This window comes from Pelodiscus sinensis, chromosome 3, assembly GCF_049634645.1.
Source record: "Pelodiscus sinensis isolate JC-2024 chromosome 3, ASM4963464v1, whole genome shotgun sequence".
NCBI lineage: Eukaryota > Metazoa > Chordata > Testudines > Trionychidae > Pelodiscus > Pelodiscus sinensis.
The window spans coordinates 12,996,560-13,021,513 of record NC_134713.1 but is presented as its reverse complement, the minus strand read 5'-3'; the positions used below and the strand labels follow the sequence as shown (position 1 = coordinate 13,021,513).

The 24,954-nt window shown below is 44.7% G+C and overlaps 1 protein-coding gene across 6 annotated transcripts in view; it reads right to left on the bottom strand.

The window, feature by feature from the left end:
• Positions 1–18,556: 18,556 nt before the first annotated feature.
• Positions 18,557–24,954, bottom strand: part of CD2AP (CD2 associated protein) — a 138,200-nt gene continuing 131,802 nt past the window's right edge. For all 6 annotated transcript variants that reach the window (XM_075923393.1, XM_075923392.1, XM_075923390.1 and 3 more), the window contains one exon: positions 18,557–21,007. In XM_075923393.1, coding sequence (XP_075779508.1) covers positions 20,966–21,007 — 42 coding nt within the window. In that variant the 3' untranslated portion in view covers positions 18,557–20,965. The remainder of the gene's footprint in view (positions 21,008–24,954) is intronic.

Here is a 24,954-nt window from a genome sequence, read left to right as displayed (position 1 = left end):
ATCCTGAGACCACCAGCAGGGGGTCGTTGTACCTACCCCACCCCATCACAGTCCTATTCAGAAATGTTATTCCTTCTGTATATCATATGAACTGCTCCAGAGAAGAATTGAGAATCAACACAAAATAGATCACCCACTAGAGTAAGAGTAAAAAGGGAAATTATTTTACCTCAGGAAACCAATTGCACATGGATAAGTGAGAACACCACATATCTGGAATAACGCAGCATGTCCATGGGAAACTATTTGCAGTGTAGTTCAAAAGGGGCTATATTATTGTAGTCCTTACCTGTGTTCTGTCTCTACTCCAGCTAATAATCCACATACACACCAATAAGGCTCAGCCAGGATAGAAGGGGCTCACACAGCCCAGTCTCGGGGTTCTGCTCTGTGGCTCAGGCTCAAAGGTTCACCCCCACACGATTGCTCCAGCCCAGGCCCACCCACTGTGGGAGTGCAAAGGGGGCAGTTGCATTGGGATCCAGTGAGACGAAAGGAATTCCTGGGCCCTTTAAATAGCTGCCGGAGTGCTGCACTGCACACTCTGGGAAGCCATGAAGGAGGCACAGTGCTCTCCAGATAGTACTGGGAGCAGCCTAGTCCTACCCCTGCCTCTTCCATCTGAGGCCTCATCCCTTTGGGGTGGGGGGCACAGAGCAGACCCTCTCCTGCATTGCCCAGAGGCCTGGCAAGGCTGTCAGCCTAGAGTTTGCCCTGGTTCAAGGCTTAGGGCACCAGAACTCAGAATTTCTTCCCCTGTGGCTTCTGCTGGGGGTTGGGGTGACTGGGTGAGGGCTTCCACCCCCTTAGGGCTTCTTCTGAGGCTGGGGTGCCCATTTTTTCTAGGGATTCCTAAATTGGCTAGGAGCCTCTGCCTTCATCTGTTCCTAGCCTGGACTAGAAGCTAGGGAGTTCCCAGGAGCCATAAACTTCCACTACCTGCAGGAAGCTCAGAGCTTCGTCTCTGAAGACAGCATGGAAGCAAGGGTGTTAATATTGGAACGTTCCCCTCCCCCATGATCCCATTTTGGGTCAAGAGCCCCTGGTTACAACACTGAAATTTCAGATATAAATGTCTGAAATCATTAAACTGATTTTAAAACCCTCTGGCTGTGAAATTGACCAGTGTAGACTGTGAATTTGGTAGGGCACTGCACATTCATTTGTCAATGCTTCTCTGGTATCCTTCTTCAGCTTTGCCCTTTGAAACAGAAGGACCTTTGGGAAGCTCATCCTGCCACATTAATTTAATTGGTCCTTGAAGTTACAGAAGTGGGATTTTTCAAAACACCCTAGGGCAAAAAGCTTTAATATGTTCTTAAATCAATTTCTCAGGCTGATGCCTGATTATATCTTATATAGAAACCAAAGAGAGGGTAGGTTAAAGCACAGTTTCATGTTTGAATCTTCTATGTCTATAATGGCCGATGGGACAGCTAAATATATTAGGCTCTTGGTGTTACACAGCCATGCAATTCAAACTCAAATATGTTTGGAATTGGCATCTGTTGTCTTTAGAAACACAAGATGATGTGGCTTTTCCTTTATTAGCAGGATCTTATTTCTCTTTAGGTGACAACACCACTATGATTCAATTAAATTACCATTCTCAAGGCAATAGCTTGAACTTTTGTCAAAGTAATTGCCCACATGTAGTGATCGTCTTGAACTTTGGCATGAATTTAGCAAATACTATTATTAGTACTTGCAAATTATCAATTAAATACACTTAATTATGTTTAACATGGGACTGAAAATGAGGTAGGACCATGGAAACCCACAACAGAGAAATCCTTCATTGGACAAGACAACTGTTTCTTTATAGCATAGCAAGAGAAATTTTATGGAATCCTTGGAATCTCATTAGGTCTTCAATGCTGTGATGTACCAGTGTACGATCCAGACCAGTGTGTGGCTGTGTCACCCTTGCCCTGCAACCTTGGATTCTTACAACGCTTTGCTGGTAGCAACTCATCTAGGCTTCTTGTGATCTGACTTCCAGTGTGCAAGTCAGACCCTGTGTGAGAGAGAGAGAGAGAGAGAGAGAGAGCATGTGTGTGTGTTCCCGCACGCATAACTGCAATCTGCCAGCCACAGCAGCTTACACACTGGCACTTACCAGCCTTGGTTATGTTTCAGGGTGACCCAAACACTCCCCCATCCTGCATTCCACCTCCCAAAATATAGATCTGATGTTGCCCACCTCCCCTCCTCCCTGAATAGTTCAAAATATATTAAATCCACTATTCCTTTAAGGGAATAATACACACCAGTTTACCACCTGAAGTGACATTTCCCATACACCTTAATTTAAGCAAACTGGATTGAATCAAGCAATGAACCAAGTTTCTTAACTACAAAGGTTTTAAGTCAGAATAAGCATAGGCAACGCAGCCAGAAATGGTTACACAAAATTACAATAAAATGTTTTTAATGTTAAACATAATATATTAGTCAAACAAACTTTCTCACTGAACGCGTCCAACAGCATTCCAGGCCAAACTCTTCGGGCCAGTACCCTTCCCCAAGTCCTGCAGCTGGTTCCTTTCTCTTCTCAGGTGTGGATTATGAGAAGGACAGTGAGAGGCAGATGTCTTGGGGTGTTTGCTCCTCTTTTTTATAAAAGCACTTGCAGCTGAGAACAAAGGGTCTGGTGAAGAAAGGGTACCTCGTGGTGATTGTTTGCTAAGTCACAGATCTCTTTGTCCCTATGCTTTTTCTTGCCAAATAATGGGCATTTGGTAGGAAATGGCCTGTTAGTTTTGGTCACAGTTAGCTGCGGCCTCAGCTTTCCTTCCTCTTGAGAAACTAGTTTAGTCACTCCAAAGGCATCTGGAGAAAAAGTTAGCCATGATTTCAGCTTGTGTTCATAACTTTACATACACAAATTTCAGACCGGTCAGCCTCAGCTCAGTCCCCAGAAAAATCATGGAAGGAATCCTCAAGGAATCCATTTTGAAGCTTTTGGAAAAGAGGAAAGTGATCAGGGACAGTCAGCATGGATTCACCAAAGGCAAGTCATGCCTGACCAATCTGATTCCCTTCTATGACAAAGGAACTGGCTCTGTCGACATGGGGAAGATGGTGGATGTGCTATACCTTGACTTTAGCAAAGCTTTTGATATGGTTTCCCACAGTATTCTTGCCAGCAAGTTAAGGAAGTACTGATTGGATAAATAGACTGCAAGGTGGGATGTAAAAGTGTAGTCGATTAACTGATAAGCAAAAGCTTATCCGTTAATGCTATAAAACTACACGCATTTCCTTCCTACCCCTACCAGTAAATTTTTAGCAGGCTGGCCAGAATCCTGGCTCAGTGCCGGCTCGTGCCAGGTCCAGGACATACCCCTGCTGCAGCTCTGCATTTAAAGTGTATGAGGAGCCATGCAGGCAGGCAGCCAAGCTCAGTTCCAGCTTGCACAAGGTCTTGGAGCTCAGGCCCCGCCCCCAAGAACAAGGGTTGCTGCCACCCCACGCTGCCTCTGTATCAGAGGCAGCAATGCGGAGTGACAGGCAGCCGGTCTATGAGTGAAGCTGGTTTTTAAACTGGCTCCCCTGGCAGACCAGCTCCCACTTGGAACCCCATACTGAGGCAGCAGTGGGGAGCGGCAGGGGGCTCCTCAGGAGTGGGGCCAGAGCACACAGGATGCTAGCCCCATCCTCGGGACTGTAGAATAGTCAAGTAACTGATAAGAAATCATGAGATTAATCAACATTCAATTAACTGATATTTACCATCCCTACGGTAAGTGGATAGAAAGCTGGCTAAATTGTTGGACTCAATGGGTTGTGATCAATGGCTCAATGTCTGGTTGGCTGTTGCTATCAAACAGAGTGCCCGAAGGATCAGTTCTGGGGCTGGTTTCAACATCTTTATTAATGACTTGGATAAGGGGATGGATTGCACCCTCAGCAAATTGGCAGATGACACTAAGCTAAGGGGAGAGGTAGATACCCTGGAGGCTAGGGATAAGATCCAGAATGACCTAAACAAACCGGAGGATTGGGCCAAAAAAAAAATCTGATGAGGTTCAACAAGGACAAGTGCAGAGTCCTTCACTTGGGACAGAGGAATCCCAAGCATTGTTACAGGCTGGGGACCAACTGGCTAAGCAGGAGTTCAGCAGAAAAGGACCTGGGGATTACAGTGGATGAGAAGCTGGATATAAGCCAACAGTGTGCCCTTGTAGCCAAAAAGGCTACTGGCATATAAGGGTGCATTAGAAAGAACATTGCCAGCAGATCTAGAGACGTCATTATTCCCCTATATTCAGCACTGGTGAAGCACTGGGATGGGTTACCTAGGGAGTTGGTGGAATCTCCATCCCTAGAGGTTTTTAAGTCCTGGCTTGACAAAGCCCTGGCTGGGATGATTTAGTTGGGGCTGGTCCTGCTTTGGACAGGAGATTCGACTTGATGACCTCCTGAGGTCTCTTCCAGCCTTAGGATTCTAATGATGCTATATACATTTTACCTAGATATTACTGATCAGCAAGTTATGAGTTTTAAGATCATCCCTTGGTCCTGCCTTGGGCAGGGGGCTGGACTTGATGGCCTTCTAAGGTCTCTTCCAGCTCTATGATGCCTCACAAAACCTGCCCTGTACAAAGATTATTACAATCGTGTGTAAGGTGTGAATACAGCGGTGCATCCATCACAAGCTCTCAGTCAGATACCTCCACAAATAGTTCTAATATTATTAAAAGGAACTTGTCAAATAATTTTAAGACCAAACACAATCTAACTGGAGTTTTATTAATTTAAAACTCTGTTGACGAATTTAACATTTCTTCATGTGGCATTTGAAAAGCAGCAGTCTGGGATAATCATTTACTGTTAGGACTTAAAAGTCATTCTAATGCTGCTGTGGAAACTACGTGGCTCTCCCGAGAAACACCACTATCAGCACAAATGGCACAGTCATCTGTGATGCGCTGCATGATTTGTACTTCAGCAGTGTCATAATTGGATAATTCCTTGATTTTCCGTTTGTAGAGGAAATATTCACATCTTTAGTGCATTGTCCAAATGTGTTTGAGTGCAGCCCACTGCCCACGGGGAAAGCAAAATCTTGGGAATTCATTTATCAGATCTTCAGTCAGGTCTTGGGGACATCATAAGCAGCTTACGATTTGAGCAGGGGGTGCTGGTGCCCTTTCCATTGGCATGTAAAGTGGATCCAGAAAAGATTTCTGGTTGTGAGTCAGGAGCATGGCAGTAAATTGAGATCTTCCTGTCTCGATTTAAATTTTTAAGAGTTTGTATTAAACAATTTATTCTATAGGCATCAGAAATAAACATTTCATTAAAACAATAATTAAACAAAAATTCCAAGTGACAGTGCAACAGAGAGCAGAACATAAGTGACAGGCAATTTTACACCTTGTCTCTGGTTCTTCGGTCTTCTAGTACTGAGTGATGAGCTTGCAAACTGATCAAGTGCATTGTTACAGTACCATGGCATCAGAACTATGGTGTCTGGTGCAACTGACATTAATTCCTGCAATTCTGCTTCCCCAAGAGGATTGGCAATCATGCAGTACAGGTTGAACCTCTCAAATTCAGGACTCTCTGGTCCGGTGGTGCCATGGATGTTGCTGGATCAGAGTCCCAGAGGAGACAGGAGCAACGCAGGGGCTGGCAACACATGGGCTGTGGCACCCCGGCATCAGTGGGGACAGGCAGCATTTGGAGAGCCTCCACTCTGGCTGTGGAATCCCTGGCATTAGCGGGACCGGGTGACTGGGGAGTCCTGGCCTCAGCTGGGGAAACCCTGGCTGCAGGGGGGCTGACTGCGGCTAGGTGGCCCAAGCCAGGAACCCTGGCAAACACTGGTGGAACCACCCTTCCCCCCCCCCAGACCCGGGGCTGGTAGAGGTGGGTGGCCAGAATCCTCAATGGCAGGGAGGCAGCCCTAACAGTAGGGTGGGAAAGCCAGGCACCCTGGCTGGGGAACCCCAGCAACAGCAGGACTGGCAATGATGGGTGGCCCCACCTGGGAACCCCACAGAACACCCTGTGGCAGCTGGGCCTGCAGCAGCCAAGCAGACCCTGCCAGGAACCCCAGGACACCCTGGAGCAGGAGGTGGGCAGCAGGGTGGGTAAGCCAGTGTAAAAGGGGGGGCAGTAGCGGGGGAGAGAGCCCTAAGAACAGAAGCCGTGGAGCAGGGCAGCCAGCAAGGGAGCATTGACCTCCCCTGGTCCGGCAAACTCCCAGGTCTGGGACAGCTTGGGTCCCAAGGATGCCAGACCAGGGAGGTTCAACCGGTAGTAGTAGGCTATTTATTCATATTGTAGCAGTGCCCAGAGACCCACATTTAAATAGACAATTTGGAGGATTGGCCCAAAAGAAATCTGAAAAGATTCAGCAAGGGCAAGTGCAGAGTCCTGCACTTGGGAGAAAAGAATCCCAAGCATTGTTACAGGCTGTGGACCAATTGAGTAAGTCGTTGTTTGGCAGAAAAGGACCTGGGGGTTACAGTGGATGAGAAGCTGGATATGAGTCAACAGTGTGTCCTTGTAGCCAAGAAGGCTAATGGCATATTGGGGAGCATTGGATATTAGGAAAAACTACTTTACTAGGAGGGTGGGGAAGCACTGGGATGGGTTCCCTAGGGAGGTGGTGGAATCTCCATCCCTAGAGTTTTTAAGTCCTGGCTTGACAATGCCCTGGTTGGGATGCTTTAGTTGGGACTGGTCCTGCTTTGGGCAGGGGGCTGCACTCGATGACTCCTGAGGTCTCTTCCAGCCCTACGGTTCTAGTCTATGATTCCAAATCCATATGTGATGAGGAGATGTGCTGATTCCATGAGGATGGGTCTAGATACCTAGATGGACAGAATTAGTGTCACACAGAAGCCAAGAGACGGCGTTTTCCTCAGCTAGCTGGACGGTGGTGATGCACAAATAGAGTGTTGTCTGTCTACTGAAAAGTTCCCTGTGGTTAGCTACAGCTTTTCAGGCTACAGGCTCATTTTCAAATTCCAGCATCTCCATTTTGCACTTTCTATAACGGAACATTTTATTACAACCACCTCAAACCCTCCACTTAGTTGCTTCTCATTACATGACAGACAGAAGCAAACACTCATGCCTTGAAGCAGCAGCACGATTGCACAGATACAACCTCACGCAGCAGCTTCACCAAAGCTGCGAAACAGACGCTAGGTAGCGCTGCCAGTTTTACTCTGGAGTTACTGTAGCACGGACTCAACAAGGTTCCACTTCCTACCCCTGACACTGGATGCAGGGCATGTTCTTTCCTGCCTCTTATGACACTGCCTCGCAGACAACCATGCTGTTTGGGCCCAACCTGGGCTGTCACTGGAGTTCTTTCCCTTCAAACTTGTTTGTTTGCTCAATGCTTGTGCCTTTGGCTGTTCTTTTCCTACCTGTTCCTCCTCCACTGGAGACATGTGTCCAAGGATAGGACCAGCTCAGATGTATAGTCCATCTAGCTCAATAGCCCATCTCCGAGATTGGCCAGCACCAGATCCTTCAATAGAAAGAAGCTTTGCAACAGGCTGCCAAGGGACCTCCTTCCCCCAGGGAAGTCTGTCAGAACACACAGTAATTAGAGATTGACCTAGATCCAGAAACAGGAGCATCAATATCTCAGCCAGTTATTTTAATACTATTTGACATGAACATGCTTGATTTTTGTCATTCGTCTCCCTCTTTGAATCCATACTAAGTTCTTAGACACACAATACCCTTTTTGGTAACCACTTTGTGGACGATTCAGGCGTGGCCAACTAGCCCAACCTTTGACTATGTAAAGAGAAGTTACTCACCTTGGTGCAGTAACTGTCGTTCTTTGAGATGTGTCCCCTCGTGGGTGCTCCACTGTAGGTGATGGGCTTGACCCGGCGCCACAGTACGTAGATTTTTCACAGCAGTAGTTTGGCTGGACTGTGCTTGCACAGGGAGCGTCTTGCGGCATTCGTGCCCTTTCATGCTGCTCAGTCCAGTCTCAACCAGTTCCTCGAACCTGCCTCAGGATCTGGAAAATAGGAGACAGACTCCGAAGCAGGGAGGTGGGCGGGTAGTGGAGCTCCCACAGAGAGACATCTCTAAGAATGACAGTTACTGCACCAAAGTGAGTAACTTTGCTTTCTTCTTCGAGTAATGTCCCTGTGGGTGCTCCACAGTAGGGGTGTGTCTAAACTACATGGCTCCACCGATGGAGCCATGTAGATTAGGTTATTCGGCAGAGGGAAATGAAGCCGCGATTTAAATAATTGTGGCTTCATTTAAATTTAAATGGCTGCCGCGCTCTGCCAACCAGCTGATGATTAGCTGTTTGTCGGCAGATCGGGGCAGTCTGGACGTGCCGCGGTCGACAAGGAAGCCTTTGTCGACCGGTGCAGGTAAACCTGATTTCACGAGGCATACCTGTGCCGGTCGACAAAGGCTTCCTTGTCAACCGCGGCGCGTCCAGACTGCCCCGATCTGCCAACAAACAGCTGATCATCAGCTGGTTGGCAGAGCGTGGCAGCCATTTAAATTTAAATGAAGCCGCAATTATTTAAATCGCAGCTTCATTTCCCTCTGCCCATCAGCCTAATCTACATGGCTCCATCGATGGAGCCATGTTGTTTAGACACACCCTAGGTGTCTGCACAGCAGTATCCCTCCCATACGAAGGTACGTGGGATTTGGAGCCCCTATTTATCAACAGATGAAAGAACTGCGGTGGCCACCAAACTATCAGGCAGCCATCTAAGCTAGATAGTGTAATGTTTTACGAAGGTGTGATAGGACACCCACATGGCTGCCCTACAAACATCTGCAAGAGGGACACCTCTGAGAAAGGCAGTGGAGGTTAATATGGCTCTAGTGGAGTGGGCTCTAGGGTGTTCAGGGAGCGGTATAACCCGTATGGCGTAGCACTGGGCTATGCAGGATACAATTATGTTAGCTATTCTTTGAGATGAGAAGCATGTGGCTTGGGTAATATGAAGGCAGTATAATAGCTCATTGACATGGAAATCAGAACAGACCTTAGGTATGAAGGCTGGATGATGTCTAAGGATGACACAGTCTTTCTGGAAGATGGTGTATGGAAGTACCTCCATCAGTGCCGATAGCTCACGGACTCTGCGCATGGAGGTGATGAGGAGTAGGAACACCAACTTCTTGGTTAGCAGCTGGAGAGGTATTGTGGCTAGCGGCTTGAAAGGTGGGGCAGTGAGAGTTCATAGGACTAGGTCCAAATCCCACAATGGGGGAGGTGCCCGAAGGGGAGGTTTCAAATTTGTTAGCCCCTTGAAGAACCTCTTCATGAGAGGATGAGCAAATACAGAGAATCCCTCAACTGGTTGTCGAAAAGCTGCTATTGCCGTGAGATGTACTCTGAACGATGCTAAGACCCGTCCTGTTTGTTTCCACTCCATTATATAGTCCAGTATGTCGTGGATAGGAGCAGTAGCAGTGAGAGGGTCGATGCACCAGCCGGTGAACCTTCTCCATTTTGCGAGGTAGGTATTTCTTGTATTTTGTTGTCTATTGTATATCAGGACCTCTTTGACATGATCTGAGCACAAGGTTTCGGCAGCATTTAGCCAGCTAGGTACCACACTGTGTGGTGCAGTGTGCGAAGCTGTGGGTGAAGGAGGCAGCCGTGGTCCTGAATGACTAGATCCAGGAACAGTGCTAACTGGTATGAAGAGTAGCGAGATAGTTGTAGGAGGAGAGGAAACCACTGTTGTCTCGCCCATGCTGGAGCTACCAATATTATCATGGAGTGGTCCATCTTGACCTTCTGAAGCACTCTTGGAATGAGTGGTATTGAAGGGGAAGGGGGGAGGCATACAACAGGAGACCGTTCCAGCTGATGAGGAATGTGTCCCCCAGGGAATGGCAACCGAGACCTGCTCTAGAACAATAACTGAGACATTTCCATCAACAAATAGGTTGATGAGTGGCGTGCCTCATCGGCGAAAAGGGGAGTGGAGGACTCCGCGGTGAAGCTCCCATTCGTAATCTGGCGTGAAGTTCCTGCTGAGGGAGTCCACTGTCATGTTGCTGATGCCACGTAAGTATGATGCCACAAGAGTGATGCCGTTGGTAATGCACCAATTCCAGAGTTGGACCACTTCTGCACATAGGGATTGTGAACGTGCGCCTCCTTGACAATCGATGTAGTAAATTGTCGCTAAACTGTCTGTCAGGATCTTTACTGTGCAGTTGTATTTTTGGTTGCAGAAATGCTTGCAAGCATTGGTGATGGCCCTGAGCTCAAGGAGATGTATATGGAGTACTGTCTCTTGGGGTGCTCAGTGGCCCTATATTTAGACTCCGCCCATGTGTGCACCCCAGCCCAGAAGGGAAGCATCTGTAGCAATCTGATATCATGGTAGTGGTTGGTGGAAGGGCCCTGAACCAAGTGGGATGGATTTGTTACAGATGAGTGTCTCAAAGATGAGTAGTCCACCAATCTAGGCGCTGATCTGGAAGTGTGATGGTAAGAACGGTGGTATAGTGAATATCCTCTGTAGTATATGTGTGACTATCATAACGGTCACGGTAGTAGTATGAAGAGCGGGATGGGGAGTGATCATATCGGTACATCTGCTATATCCTGCTCTATAAGAGTAATCTGGAGAGCGAGGTGATCGTTATGGAGAGTAAGATCTCTGTGGTAAAGGAGATGGAAAGGCAGACAAACAGTGATGGCAATCGTGGTGATGCTCCCTTGGAGTAAGAAAGGGAGATGGAAGGCGCTCCCAAGACGAGAATCATCTGACAGGTGATCAGCTGGGCAACTGAGGTGGAGGTGGGGATGATGGGGCCGGTGAAAAGGTTGGGGATGGGGAGCATGGTGACGGGCTCCGACGCTGGCATGTTTTGGCACTAGCTTTTTTGGCTGTGACCACTGGAGTGCCGAGCTCGGGGCTGGCATCTCTGATGTAAGAGACGGTGCTGTCGGGATTGGTGCTGCAGGCAGTGCCGCTGCAATTGGCACTGCGCAATCTGGCTGCTCTTCATGCCGGCCCGGCACTGGAGGCAGTGCCGCATGAAGCTCGGTATGCACCGGTGCCAGCTTTGGCACTGGTGCTGAAGGAGTGCGGGGGAAGCTTGTCGGTGCTGCGGCCATCATTGGTGCTGATGAATGGCGTGCGGACAGCACCGTGGAGGCTGGTTTTCTCAGTTTAGGTGGTGCCATTATAGTAATGTGCACCGCAGACACCCCAGGTGTGCTCTGTTTGCTGCCTACACTCAATCTACTGTACGAAGTAGCCGGCAGAGAGTGGGTTAGAGACAGTTTGCTCTTTCTTGGATGGGGCGGCAGCCGGAGAAGAGGCCCTTCGCTTCTGAGGCTCGTGACAGCCGCGGTGGGGGGGGCAGATCCTTGAGCTGAAGAGCCTTATCAAATGGGATCACGCAAAGCCTCATTTCCCTGTCTCGTCAAGCTCTAGCTGTGAGCTTAGAGCAGTGAGGGCACTTGTGTAACATGTCCCTCACCCAGGAAACGTATACAGGCCGAATGGCCATCAGAGGCGGGAAGAGCCTCGTGGCAGGCTTCATATTTTTTGAACCCTGCTGATCCAGACATGACTCCGTCTTTTTTTCTCTCCCTCCCCCCCCCTTTTTTTTTTAAAAGGAAGAAGGGTGCTAACTATATTGAACTAGGGAGTTAACAAAAACTTATATAACTCTACAGTGAATAAGAATGTATGAACAATAGCTTTTAACTTTAACTGGCTTTTCTGAACAGGAGAACAAAGTAAATTGTAACTGGAAGAAGACTAAATATATATCTAGAGTAACGACTATTAAGAACAACTTTGAATTGCCTCACGAAGACGACAATCCGAGGAGACCAGTTCCCTCCGCCTGCAACCTGAGGCGGTTAAGAGGAACTGGCTGACACGGGACCAAGCAGCGTGAAAGGGCACAACTGCCACGAGACACTCCCCGCGCATGTGCGGTCCGGCCAAACTACTGCTACAAAAAATCTCTGTACTACGGCCCTGGGGCAAGCCCAGCACCTACAGTGGAGCACCCATGGGAACATCATTCGAAGAAGCAGCTCTGTATTTATAGCCAGGATTTTAAGCAGATGACCTATTTTTGCCTCTTACAGTAACAAAAAACAACAAAACTCACAAGTGCACTGCTTCACTTGTGAGTGAATGCCATCCTCCTATACTCTAGTGAACGAACACACACACAGAGCCTTATTTTGTTCTCCATTACACCACTTATCAAATGCCCCTTAGCAGTCCTTAATTCGTGGCATAAGTGTCCCACAACCCCCTCTCGTGGGTACAGGGGCTGCTAAAATGGATGTGCAGGGCAGGGCCTAAGGGAAGGGGCGAGGCAAAACAAATGCATTTGGTTATGTGCCTTTAGAAAGTTGGCAACCCTATTTCCAATGAGAAGAGCTATCCCCTGGATCATAGTAGTGGGTAGGGACTGATTGAGGGCAAGACAGCAGCACAGATACCAGTGCTCGGAGATCGCAAGCTGTTTAACTGCAACACCTAAAGGAAGACGACGCAGAATACGGCACAACAAGGAGGTTGGATTTCAGAAGGGCACAAAGTGTAGGGTTAAACTGTGCCATTGCCCCGAGTCTGGGGTGGGCATTGTCCTTACCAGTCTTGGAACCTCTCTGAGCAGGCTGCTCTGGGTCAGAGGGCCCACAGAAGTACTTTATTACCGTGCCAAGCTAAAGGCTGCACCTGCACCAATGCAGCCCCAAGCAAGAGCTCTCTCAGACTTCCCTTTCTGTTAATGGCTGGCACCAAAAACTGTCCAGAAAGAACCACCCACTGGCACGAAGACCTGAAAGGAACGTACATCACGCTCCCTCCAGTGCCATGTCAAATGGCCTTTGACACCCAGATCAGAGATTGTCCCAATGCACAACATGCCGGCAGATGCAATGGAAAACTCAAACCAGCAGCATGATTTCTCAACGCCCATTTGGTGCAGCGCCCTTCAAGCACTCCTGATATCCTGTGATGAACCTGAGGGAGGCAGCCTCAAGAGCAGCCGTAGGGGAGCCACAGACAGTTCTGTTGGCAAAGTGTTGTGCTTTGGCTCGCAGTAAAAGCCCCTCTGAAGGCTGGGGTAAGGAAATGCCTTTCTCCACACAGCACCAGAAAAGCGCAGCGGGACTGTACTTGTCCTGCCGATTCAGGCAGCCACCCTGACGGTAACCCCATCTGCCAAGCAGGGGTGGTGATTCCAACAACCAAAGTGGATGGTGACAGGTGTTCCAACCTAGGGGCATCAAGGGTCCCAGAAGCCTTTTAACCCTTCCCCTTCCAATGCTTAAAGACAAAAGCTGACTTGACCCACTTAGGAATCCTAGCTCCTTCCCAATGATCCTTCATGCTGGCCTCACTGATAGTTTGATCTAAGGGGCAGAATTTAGAGACAATGTGTCTGTGAAAAGACTAGAGAAGAGGCAGCAGCCAAGAGGTTCCTCCACTTCTAGTGACAGTCGAAATCGCTGAGAACCGATCTACATCATGGAACGATAGGACACAGCACCGTGGTGAGAGGGAGAAGGAAGAACAGCAGATATGTTTGGCAGTACGCGGCAGATATTCTTGGGGAAAGACAAAGGCACCACTCAGCCAGACTCTCCCTTCAGGGGCAGGAAGCAAACACGTGCAGACACATCCCCCGACTCTGGTGGACACTGCTGGCCCTGGACAATGAACGATGAGTGGGGTGAAGTAGAGGGATGAGTGGGTGGCATCTCTCAGACTTTCACATCTCCATGGGAAAGAAAAGGGACTCTGCCCAGGATACTGCAGGACAAGGGTTTTACTTACTGGTTGCATACTTTCAAGTCATTGCAGCACTGCGTTCTTCTTGACATGAAAGTGTCCTCGTTCTAGAAAAGACTTTGTGCTTATGAGAGGGGAAGTATTGCCTCTTAGGCTACGTCTACACTACACAGCTTTTAGCAACATGGTTGTGTTGACACAGCTGTGGCACTAAAATCAGGCAGTGCAAAACACTGTCAGCACTTTTGCCAAAAAAACACTGCCTCTCCCCCCCTCACCCCGCCGCACGCCTGCAGACAAAGCACTGTTTACAGTAGTACTTGCCCCAGCAAAACTTGTGTCATTCTGGAGTGGGGGAGTTAAGCAGCTGTGAACAACAAAAGCTTTGTCCCTCAATTGCGAGTGTAAACAAAATCTTACAGGGGCCAGGAAGGGTGTGCAGTTTTCCCAGATTACCAGGTGGAGGTTCAAACTTTATTTTTGTATAGTTGAGTAGGGACGATAAAAGTAGCGTATTAGGGTAACCATGTAATTGCTGAAAATCTCAGTGGTTACACAGTTACCTAGGCTGCAGGCTCTGCCGTGTAAAGCTTAGCTGTAAACTGAAGAGCCTGCCATGAAGTCTGCCTGAGAGTGGGACTACCAGCCCTTGCCAACCTGGCTCATGGGGAGGAGGCTTCACTGCAGCAGACTAAGGGGGATATAATAGATGTCTATAAAATCATGACTGGTATGGAAAAATGAATAAGGAAAAGTTATTTACTTATACCCACAATATAAGAACATGCGGTCACTAAATGAAATTAGCAGGCAGCAGATTTAAAACAAACAAAAGGAAGTTTTTCTTCACTCAATGCAGTCACCCTGTGGAACTCCTTGCCAAAGGATGCTATGAAGACTAGGACTTTAACAGGATTCAAAAGAGAGCTAGATAGATTCATGGAGGTTAGGTCCATCAATGGCTAATAGCCAGGATGGGTTGGAATGGTGTCCCTAGCCTCTGTCTGGAAATGGATGACAGGAGAGGGATCACATGATGATTCCCTGTTGTGTTCTCTCCCTCTGGGGCATTTGGCATTGGCCACTGTTGGCAGACAGGATATTGGATTAGATGGACTTTTGGTCTGACCCAGTATGGCCATTCTTATTTTCTTAGCCAAGCTCCTCCCCTGGAGTGGAGCCAGGTGAGCAAGGGCTTCCTGCTCCACTCCCAGGGAGGAGGCTGAGTGTAAATGACACCGTTAACCAATAAGCACCCGTTTATTGGTTAAATGGTTAGTCATTTATGCTCAGACCTCCCTAGCTAAGAGGAACCCTACATGTCAAACCCATCCCTTGTTGCTACTGACTATGCCTGGCAGAGTATGGTTGTAACCTATACTTTGCCAGCCTAGGTTCCTCAACAGCTGTGCTGGGAATCGTAACATTCATGCACAGTGCCGTCAGGATAGTAACATTCCCCCCTACCTCTCCTATCCTGCCTTTAATTAGTTGGGCTCGACGTGCTGTTCAAAGGAGCTCTGTAGCATCATCTTCCATTTACATATTGGATACAGGGGCTGGAACAAGAACCATGGTGATGATTTAAGGTGGAAAAAAAGCAGGAGTTCTTTATGGGTATGATACATTTTTCAAACTCAAATGCTCTCCCTCCATCTGCTCATCAATCTGATGAGCATGCCATGTTCTATAACTAAGGAGGGTGAACAGTTTTTCAGCCTGGCTAGAGTTTCATTCTGAACAATTCTGACCAAAGCTCAACTCAATCTCTCATGGTAATTCTGTCCATGAGTGGGAACCAAACCTGATGTGTCATTTAGGCATAAGGAACCACATGACAGAGCCTAATCACAACACAATACATGACTAAATGCTACTCAGACACCACAGTGACTGGCAGACAAGACAGACCTGCTGGGTCAGACCAGTGGTCCATCTAGCCCAGTATTCTGTCTTCTGACAGTGACCAACGCCAGGTGCTTCAGAGGGAAAGAACAGAGCAGCCAACCATTGAGTGATTCAGCCAGCACACACTCCCAGTTTCTGGAAGTCAGAAGCAAGAGACACCTAGAACATGGAATTGTATCCTTGACCATCTTGGCTAATATCCCCTCCAATGAACTTACCAATTTTCTTGAACCCCCAGTTATAGCCAATATTCTACGGCAGTGAGTTCCACAGGTTGACAGTACTTTTGTTACCTGGGTGCTCTCCACCCAAATCTAGTGGTACTCTGTAAGGTGGTGTCAGGAGCAAATCAGAACTAGACACAACACATGTAATAAGTAATTTCATCCAAACTTATTAGATCTTAAGCAGACACACAAATATGCAAAACAGTTGAGTGCCCCCAAGCAATAGTCTACCCACAGCATGGAGGGGTCTTGAATGGTTAAGCGATAAGGGCAAAGTGGCCAGCTATCTGCTTGTCACTGTGGATTCCAAGATATGTACAGAAAGCAAAATCCAAATCAGTCAGACGTCTTTCCTTTCTCATGCTAACATATCACATAGTTTGCCACATCAGTAACCACTGAGCAAGCAATTGGTGAGGCCAGAAGTTTCAAGCTTAGTTATACAGATTGTTTTTGGAGAGCCTGCAGTCTCCTGGGTCCCAACACACACATTCAAGTCAAATATAGACAGACTGCCTGTCTTTCCAAAAATCATACGTCAGCAGTTTGAAAGAGGCATGACAGGATGGCATAGAATCATGCTCAGTTCTTGTGGTCACCCCATCTCTCCTCTCCAGGCATGCCTAGTTATGCTAAGGCTGCTACAAAGGCCTTACAAATGCTTTTGGCAATAGGTACAATGATTGATATTCCAGTACTGGCAGTGGCGTAGGAACTTTTTATATGAATTATTTGCTCAGGTCTAAACAAACCAAGAGGACTTTGATGTCTCATGCAATTTCTATACTTAATGAATCACTTGTATAATATCTAGCACCAATATAAAATAGTTTATATGCTTTCATATAAAATAGTTCTCTTTCATTGTTACATCACACCATGGAGAGCATTTACAGTATTTCAGATAACACTATTTCCTTTCATTGTAAACCTGCTGTCTATTAATTTCATTAGATGACTCCTGGATCTTGTGGTATATGAAGGGATAAATAAAACTTCCTTATTCGCTTGCTCTGCGCTGCTCATTTTATCAACCTTTACCGTATCCTTTCCCCTTTAGTAATCTCTTTTTCAGGATAAAAAGTCCCACTCTTTTGAATTCTGGCTCGTACAGAGCGAAGCTGTTCTACACCCTTCATCATTTTTGTTGCCTTTCTCCGTACTTTATCCAATTCTAATATTTTTTTTTTTTAAGATGGGACCACCAAAACTGTCCACAGTATTCAAGGTATGGGCGTATCATGAATTGACAGTGTCATCATGGTATTTTGTGCTTTTATTATCTATCCCTTTTCTAATGGTTCCTAACTGTGTTTGCCCCCTTAGCCCTTTGACTGCTGATAAATATAAAAGAAGCTGAAAATAATAATATAGTGACACACACTGCATTTAATGGACTGGACATGCATTTTACATTCAGGAGGCCTGGGTTTTAATCCTAATTCTGAAAATGACCTAGGACAAATCACATTTCTTTTTCATCATCTATAAATAAGAGATAAACAAACTTACTCATTCTTCGGTAAAGCACAAGATCTACAGCTGAAAAAGCACTATTTAATGGGGAAGGATGATCTTGTGGGAGAACGCAATAGACAACCATTGGAGTATCTGATCTGATTTCTCACTTTCTTACACACACACTTAGAAAATGCATTCTAAGCAAGAGAAGTCAACTGATTTAAATAGGATTTTCTTCCTTAGAAAATAGATTGTCATTACCCTTAAAATTGGGATCACAGATTAAAAAAAACCAACAAAGTAGAATGGAGGGAATTTCAGTTATCTGATTCATCATGGAAACAGCTCAATCTAATAACATGGTAAGAGCACTTGGAAGTAACGGGCATCTTTCTTTTCTAAGCAGTAATAACCACCCACATTTAGGAGGGGAAACAATGTTATTTCCTATTAACGCTTTTATGAGGAAGATTACCACTTTGCCTTTCACAGGAGACGTTGGGAATTCTACCCCTTTAACATATGCCTCGCCAGGGGGGTTCACAGTTGGCAAAGGACTTCTATATGGGTTCTCAAAAGTGAGAAATTTCAGTTCAGAAACAAAAGACACAGTAGCCATGCCTAGGCAAATACTAGATGGAGCTAAGAATAGGTGCATAACTGGCTGGGAACATTCCAGGAGAAGAGATATCAATGGTTCAGTGTCATTCTGGAATGGCATAATGAGTGGGGACCCGCAGGGATGTCTTCTGGATCTAGTTCCATTCAGTATCTTCACCAATGATTTAGATGATGGCATAAAGGATACTCTTACGAAGTTTGCGGAAAATACTGAGCTGGGAGGGGTTGCAAGTGTTTTGTAGAATAGGATTAAAATTCAAAATGATCTCGACAAGCTGAAGTGGTCTGAGGTAATAGAATGAAATTCACTCAGGACAAAATGTGAAGTACTCCACTTAGGAAGGAACAATCCTCTGCACACATACAAAATGGTAAATGACTGCCTAGAAAGGATTACTGCAGAAAGGGATCTGGGGTCACAGTGGCTCAATAAGCTAAATGTAAGTCAATAATGGAACGCTGTTACAAAAAAGCAAATAGAAGGATTCACAAGATAAATTCCTTATTTGACGTCTCTTCCAAGCTTGCGTTATAATAAATTAAGACAAAATTCAAAATTTCCTTGAACAACAACAAAGCAAACATCATAACTGTAGTTTGGTTTGGTTTTTTATTTGCTGGAGTTGTATTGATAGCATGCATGATTTTTACAGCACCTGTAAACAAGTCAGTGAAGCATTATGCTTTAAGGAACTTGTATTTTGTGGAATGTCTGTATAAACATTACCCTTCCCATCCTCCATTGGTATTACACAATACTAATCATAGGCAAGACAGACATGTATTCAGCTGACTTCTTTATGGCTAAAAATACTCATAGCAGCGACTTTTAAAAGATGATTTTTATTAAATCAAGTCATTGCACTTGCTCATTTATTGCTACAGCGAAAAAGGCCATTAACTTATCATAACACCTTTTGACTTTTAATTTAATTGATTGTCTTGTTCTGCTCAGCTGCTATAAGCTTGAGTGCAACCATGAAAATTATCATAGAGCAACGTATCCAGAATTTGTTTTATGCTCTGGTCACAGTGAAGAGCTTTTTTTTTTTTTTTTTTTTTTTTTAATATTAGGCTCATTTCTTGCTTTCCATCATCAGACTTAGGCAAAGAGGTAAAAGAGTTCTAAATGTGAAGTTTAGTGTCTGACAGAAGCTCTATTGTTGCCGATTATTTCTGGATAGAAAGTTCCGGCTCAAGTCTTCATTTGCATCGAGGCAATTAAGAGTTAATATTGAACTAGCTTGTTAGCAATGTCTCTCAAATATATCCTAAAACTTATAAAATATATTTACTAATCAGATTTAATGAAAAATGTAATCAGCAATTGCAGACAAACATCATGCAATTCATTCTCTTGATGTTTGACACTTATTGTGTACCAAGTATGGAAAGGTGATTAAAAATTTTACTTCATAAATCTACATATTACCCCCACATACTTACATGAACAGAAATCTAAATGGTGTTTTATAAGCCAAGATTATTTATTGGTGAGCTTATCAAACTAGGGAATGTGCTATATTCTGCTAGGTCAATCAGAGATGAGGAGATTGTTGCATTTTAATTGGCTTTTAAAACAGAAAGCTGGATATTGTAGGTTTGTAGCATTAATAAAATATGAATTAAGGTGGGAGGGAGGAAGAAAGCATGGAATAGATTTCCAGTATTTATTACTTCGAGATTTGAACTACCCTCAGGGGTTAGGTACTATGTGACCTGCAAGTTTTCTTTTTTTTCCCCACGAGGAATACATGAAAGACATTGTGTTGGAGATCGACATGATTCATCAGAAGCTCTTCCAATCTATCATGTGAAAATATATATTTCTTTAAAAAGTGATTAAATTTGGATTTACATAACACACTGACAGCTTATGGTTTATGGCATAAGTAATACTCTTTAAAAAAAATCTCAATATTTACATAAAAGCCCAAAGTGATTTTTCTGGAATCATCAGTGTCTATTAGGTAACAACTGCCCAACTGTAAAGACTGGATTAATGTGTATGTATATATGCACATGGCTGAGTGAAGATTCTGAAAGCTGCAATTCATATGAAGGAAACTTTTAAAATGTTCTTTTTAATACTATTACTGTAAAAAGAAACAAACCACTGAAGACTGATGAGCTAGATTTAAATTCAGTAAAACAGAATAATCCAGAGGTAAGGCTGATTTTGCAGCCATGTGATAGGATACCTAGGCACAACAGGTTGAATTTAAGATGAATTTAACCTTAACTCTGGATTTCTTTTTCTCTTTTTTTGTGGTTTTAAGAAGTAACTTTGTCCTACAGTAGTGACATGGTTCAATCCTAAATCCCTTTTGTGAATCCTTTTAGTGCATGTGACAAAATGTTTTTGATTAGATTATTAATTACTAATATGCATAGGTGATTAATCTGCCACATATCATTACCAAGTTCTTGTTTCATCAAACAAATTAAAAAAACAAAATATTTCTAATACTCTCACTGCAGACAGGCACAACAGTATCATCCTGGGGAAGAATTCTAAAATATACAAATATCATATATTCCCTTCTGTGTGTCCGGGAAAAGTAGACTACAATAACTATTACACTACTGCATCCCTCCCAATTGACTATCTTACAGATTACTTGTAAAGATATACCTCCCTATTTATAGTATAGATCTCTTTAAAAATTACACTACAAGTATTCAATATAAATCTATTATGAACTCCCTCTTCTTTTTATACAGACAGATTCAGTAGTATTTTCAAGCAAACCAGAAAATAAAGGTCTGCAATTCCAGCACAGTAAGAAATAAGGCCTCTTTTATATTGGCAAAAAATTACAACATTCTTTTCCTTCATCTCTCTGAATACAAGACTATATTCCTTTTTACTCTTTTTTCTCCCCCCTCTAGGCCCATTGAACACCAGCATTCGTTATTTTGAAGTAAAAAATAGTCAGTTCTATTTGTATTATGACTTTGAATTCCTGGCAAGTTAAAGCAGCAGAGACTTTGGCTGACTCATGTAGACATGACTGCTTTCTTCAGCTTTTCTATTTCAGCCTGGAAAAGAAAGACATGAGAATAATGAACTACCCAATACCTCAATAATAAATATCTTTAATAGACACATGACTTTTTACCAAAATGTTAATGTTTTAATCAATTTTTCTTTGCAATTCATACTAAGAAATCATCATTACAGCCAGTCCCCGAGTTGTGAACGGTCGAGTTATGACCATTCACATTTATGACCAAAGCGGTCGTAAATGTGGTCCCCGAGTTATGAATGCAATCTGCGCTTATGAGCAGCGTGGTCGCCATGTAACTCAATGGGGTCAGAGTTGCAAACACTTCGAGTTACGGCCAAGTGTTTGGTCAGTAACTCACAGAGAGGCTGTATTAAAAATATACGCACTTAACAATAACATACTAAGTAGTAGCCATGGCTTAACAAGAGTCATTTTAAAATACATATTGTATATTTGTATGGTAAATTTTATTGAATAAATGGATTCTGATTATATTGCCCCTCAGAACAAGTTTGTTCTCTGAATTCAGTTATATAATGACTTCTCCTGTATAACATGATTGTAAATTGAGAAAAAGGGTTCTAGCCCACGATAGCTTTACGCCCAAATATATGTGTTAGCCTGTAAGGTGCCAGAGGAATCCTCATTGCTTTTATTTACAAATGACATGTACTCAGAAATTTCAGGAAAAGACTAGGTTTTCCCCACAGAACTTGAAGAAAAACAAGTCTTTAAAGCTCACTGTACTGTACTATATGGCTGCGTCTAGACTGGCAAGTTTTTCTGCAAAAACTAGTGCTTTTGCGGAAAAACTTGCCAGCTGTCTACACTGGCCACTTTGAATTTGCGCAAGAACACTGACAATCTAATGTAAGATTGTCAGTGTTCTTCCGCAAATACAATGACTCTCCCATTTGGGAAAAAGACCTCTTGCACAAATGCTTTTGCATAAGAGGGCCAGAGTAGACAGCTGAGAACTGTTTTGCGCAAAAAAGCCCTGATCAGGAAAATGGCGATTAGGGCTTTCTTGAACAAAACCAAGTCTAGATTGGCACAGACGCTTTTCCGCAAAAAGTGCTTTTGCGCAAAAGCGTCTGTGCCAATCTAGATGCTCTTTTCCACAAATGCTTTTAACAGAAAAAACTTTTCTGTTAGAAGCATTTGCAGAAAATCATGCCAGTATAGACGTAGCCTATATGTAACTACATGCCACTAGCTCCTTATTATTTTGTTTGAGTTATTCTGATTTACTGGCCTCCAGACCAATTAAAATTAGATGATTTAATACTTGAAATTAAAAAAAAAAATCAGAAAAATTTGACAAGTTTTTCATGAGTTGTCTACACCATTTTTTAAGCCATATCTGTAAGACCTGCCATCTCCCTGTGCTCAGTTCTCAGACTCATGATTTTCAACCCTGCTTAAAAGAAGATTTCATGGCAGGATAACTGAAGCCTGTTAAAATTGTGTCCTTGAAAAACTCTAAGACAAAGCAAGATCACAATGTATTGTGGATATTACTGAACTCTTTCGAAAGAAGTGTAAATTAGGCAAATCGAAAATGCAAACGAAGCACAGATTTAAATACCCTGTGCTTCATTTGCATTTTTACATTTGAGTGCTTTTTCGAAAAAGGCTTTTTTGAAAGTGAAAGCGCAGTATAGACGCGGTTCTTTTGAAGAAAAAAAAAAAAAAACTTGAGTAGTATGGGTTCTTTTGAAAGAGGTTTGTTTTCCCCGAAAGAACCGGGTCTAGACTGCACTTTCACTTTCGAAAAAGCCTTTCGAAAAATTACTCCAATGTAAATATGCAAATGAAGCACGGGATATTTAAATCCGCACTTCATTTGCGCTTTCGATTTGCCTAATTTACATTCCTCTTTCAAAAGAGGAATGTAGTTTAGATGTGCCCAGAACGATGAAAGTAATAAAGTTTGTTATTTCAGGTGCATGATATATTACAGTATCAGGTGGAGCAGTGCCGCAGAGGGTTGGATTCCTCTGTGTGCGCACCACTGCTTAAAGCGACGCCATTTGTACAGGTAAGTCTCGTGTCTCGTTTGCCTCCTGCTGTGCAGCAGTATGTTTCTCACTTGCTGGGAACACTGCTGCTTTGCTTCTGAGAATCACATAGGTACCATGCCGTCAAGTGTAGCATTCGTGGTTGAGGATGAAGTATTGAGCCACTGTTCTGGGAGAGAAGGTCCGGTTGGTTCAGAAGTGGGCAGGGAGGTTGTAGAGACAGTTGGATAAAGACATGGGAACCATGTCTGTTGAGGTCACACTGGGGATATTAGAATCACTCAGGCCCAATCTTCCTGTATCTTTCCAAGGACTCAGGGAATGAGGAGGATAGGAGGAAAGGCGTATAGTAAATGGGTCCCCAAGAAAGGAGCATTGTATCTCTCAGGGAGCCGTGTCCTATGCCCGCTCTCGAACAGTATTGGGGGCATTTGGAGTTCTGTCTGGTCGCAAAGAGGTCTATCTGAGGTACATCCCGACATTGGAAAAGCTCATGAGTGATGTGATCATGCAGCTTCCACTTGTGCTCTTTGAGGAAGTTACGGCTGAGGGTGTCTGCCATAATATTCTTGTCCCTAGGTAAGTATGCTACCGTGATGGTTATTTTGTGGCGGATAACCAATTCCACAGCTTGACTGCCTCTGCGCATAATGACTAGGACCTTGCACCCCCTTGGCAATTGCGGTAGAACATAGTAGTCATGTTGTCGGTGAGAATACGCACCAAAGACCCTTGGATGTGCGGGAGGAAGTGCTTGCATGCATTGTGAACAGACTGAAGCTTGAGCAGGTTTATGTGGAGTTTGGACTCATCTTTGGACCATTTCCCTTGCGCAATCTGTTGTTAGAAGTGGGCACCCCAGCCCATCAGCGAGGTGTCGTCCAGATAGGGGAATATTGTAATGCCGTTGTATCTGAGATGTGCTGCTGCCACCGTGAGGATACTGGAAAAGACTCTGGGGGCAGAGGAGAGTCTGAATGGGAAGACTCTGTACTGGAAGAGATGTGAAGCTACCACGAATCGTATGAAACGCCTTTGTGCGGGATGTATTGTGATGTGAAAGTATGCATCTTGAAGGTCGAGGGCTCCGAACCAGCCCCCTCTGTCCAGTGCCAGAACTATAGTGAGGAGAGTGATCATTTTGAATTGCTGCTTGTTGAGGTACTTGTAATTTCCACAGGTCCAAGATGGGCCTCCAATCCCCTGACCTTTTCTCAGTGAGAAAGTAGTTCAAATACAAACCTCCCCCTTCTAATCTTTTTGTAACTCGATCTATGGCTCCTATATTGAGGAGATGTTGCACCTCTTGGAAAAGCAGTGTGTCATGAGAGAGGTCCCTGAAGAGGGAGGGAGAAAGTGCGGAGGTGCTATGAAGGGGATAAAATATCCATGGTTAATGATTTCTAGTACCCACCGATCTGTGGTGATTGCTGCCTATTGATTGTAAAAAGGGTGCAAGCGGAGGTGAAATATGTTGGACTCACCAGGTACTAGAGTGGAAGGGCGGTCAGGTAGACCCTCGACCAAATTCTCAAACTTGCTGCCTAGAGACATGAGTTGTAGAAGAGCGGTTGTTAGGGGCTCTTCTACTGTGGTTTTGAGGACGGAAGCGATTCTGTTCAAGAGGTTGGTACTGCTGTTGTCTAGTAAAGGCCGTGTCCTGTGTCTCTGGTAAGGTGTGTAGTGCTTCCTCCAGTAGGGTGGAGAGTACATCCCCAATGTGCTTAAAGTAGTGCGCAAATCTTTGTTAAAGGGCAAAGCCTCGTTAGTACCGATAGCAAATAATTTGGTCTTATCAAAGGGCAGGTCCTCTACTTTGGCCTGGAGGTCCTTAGGCACTCCTGTTGCTTGCAGCCAATATGCACATCTCATTACCACAGATGTCAGAGTAGACCTAGCCGCAGTATCTGTTGCGTCTAGAGCCATTTGCAGCACTGTCCGGGATATAATGTATCCT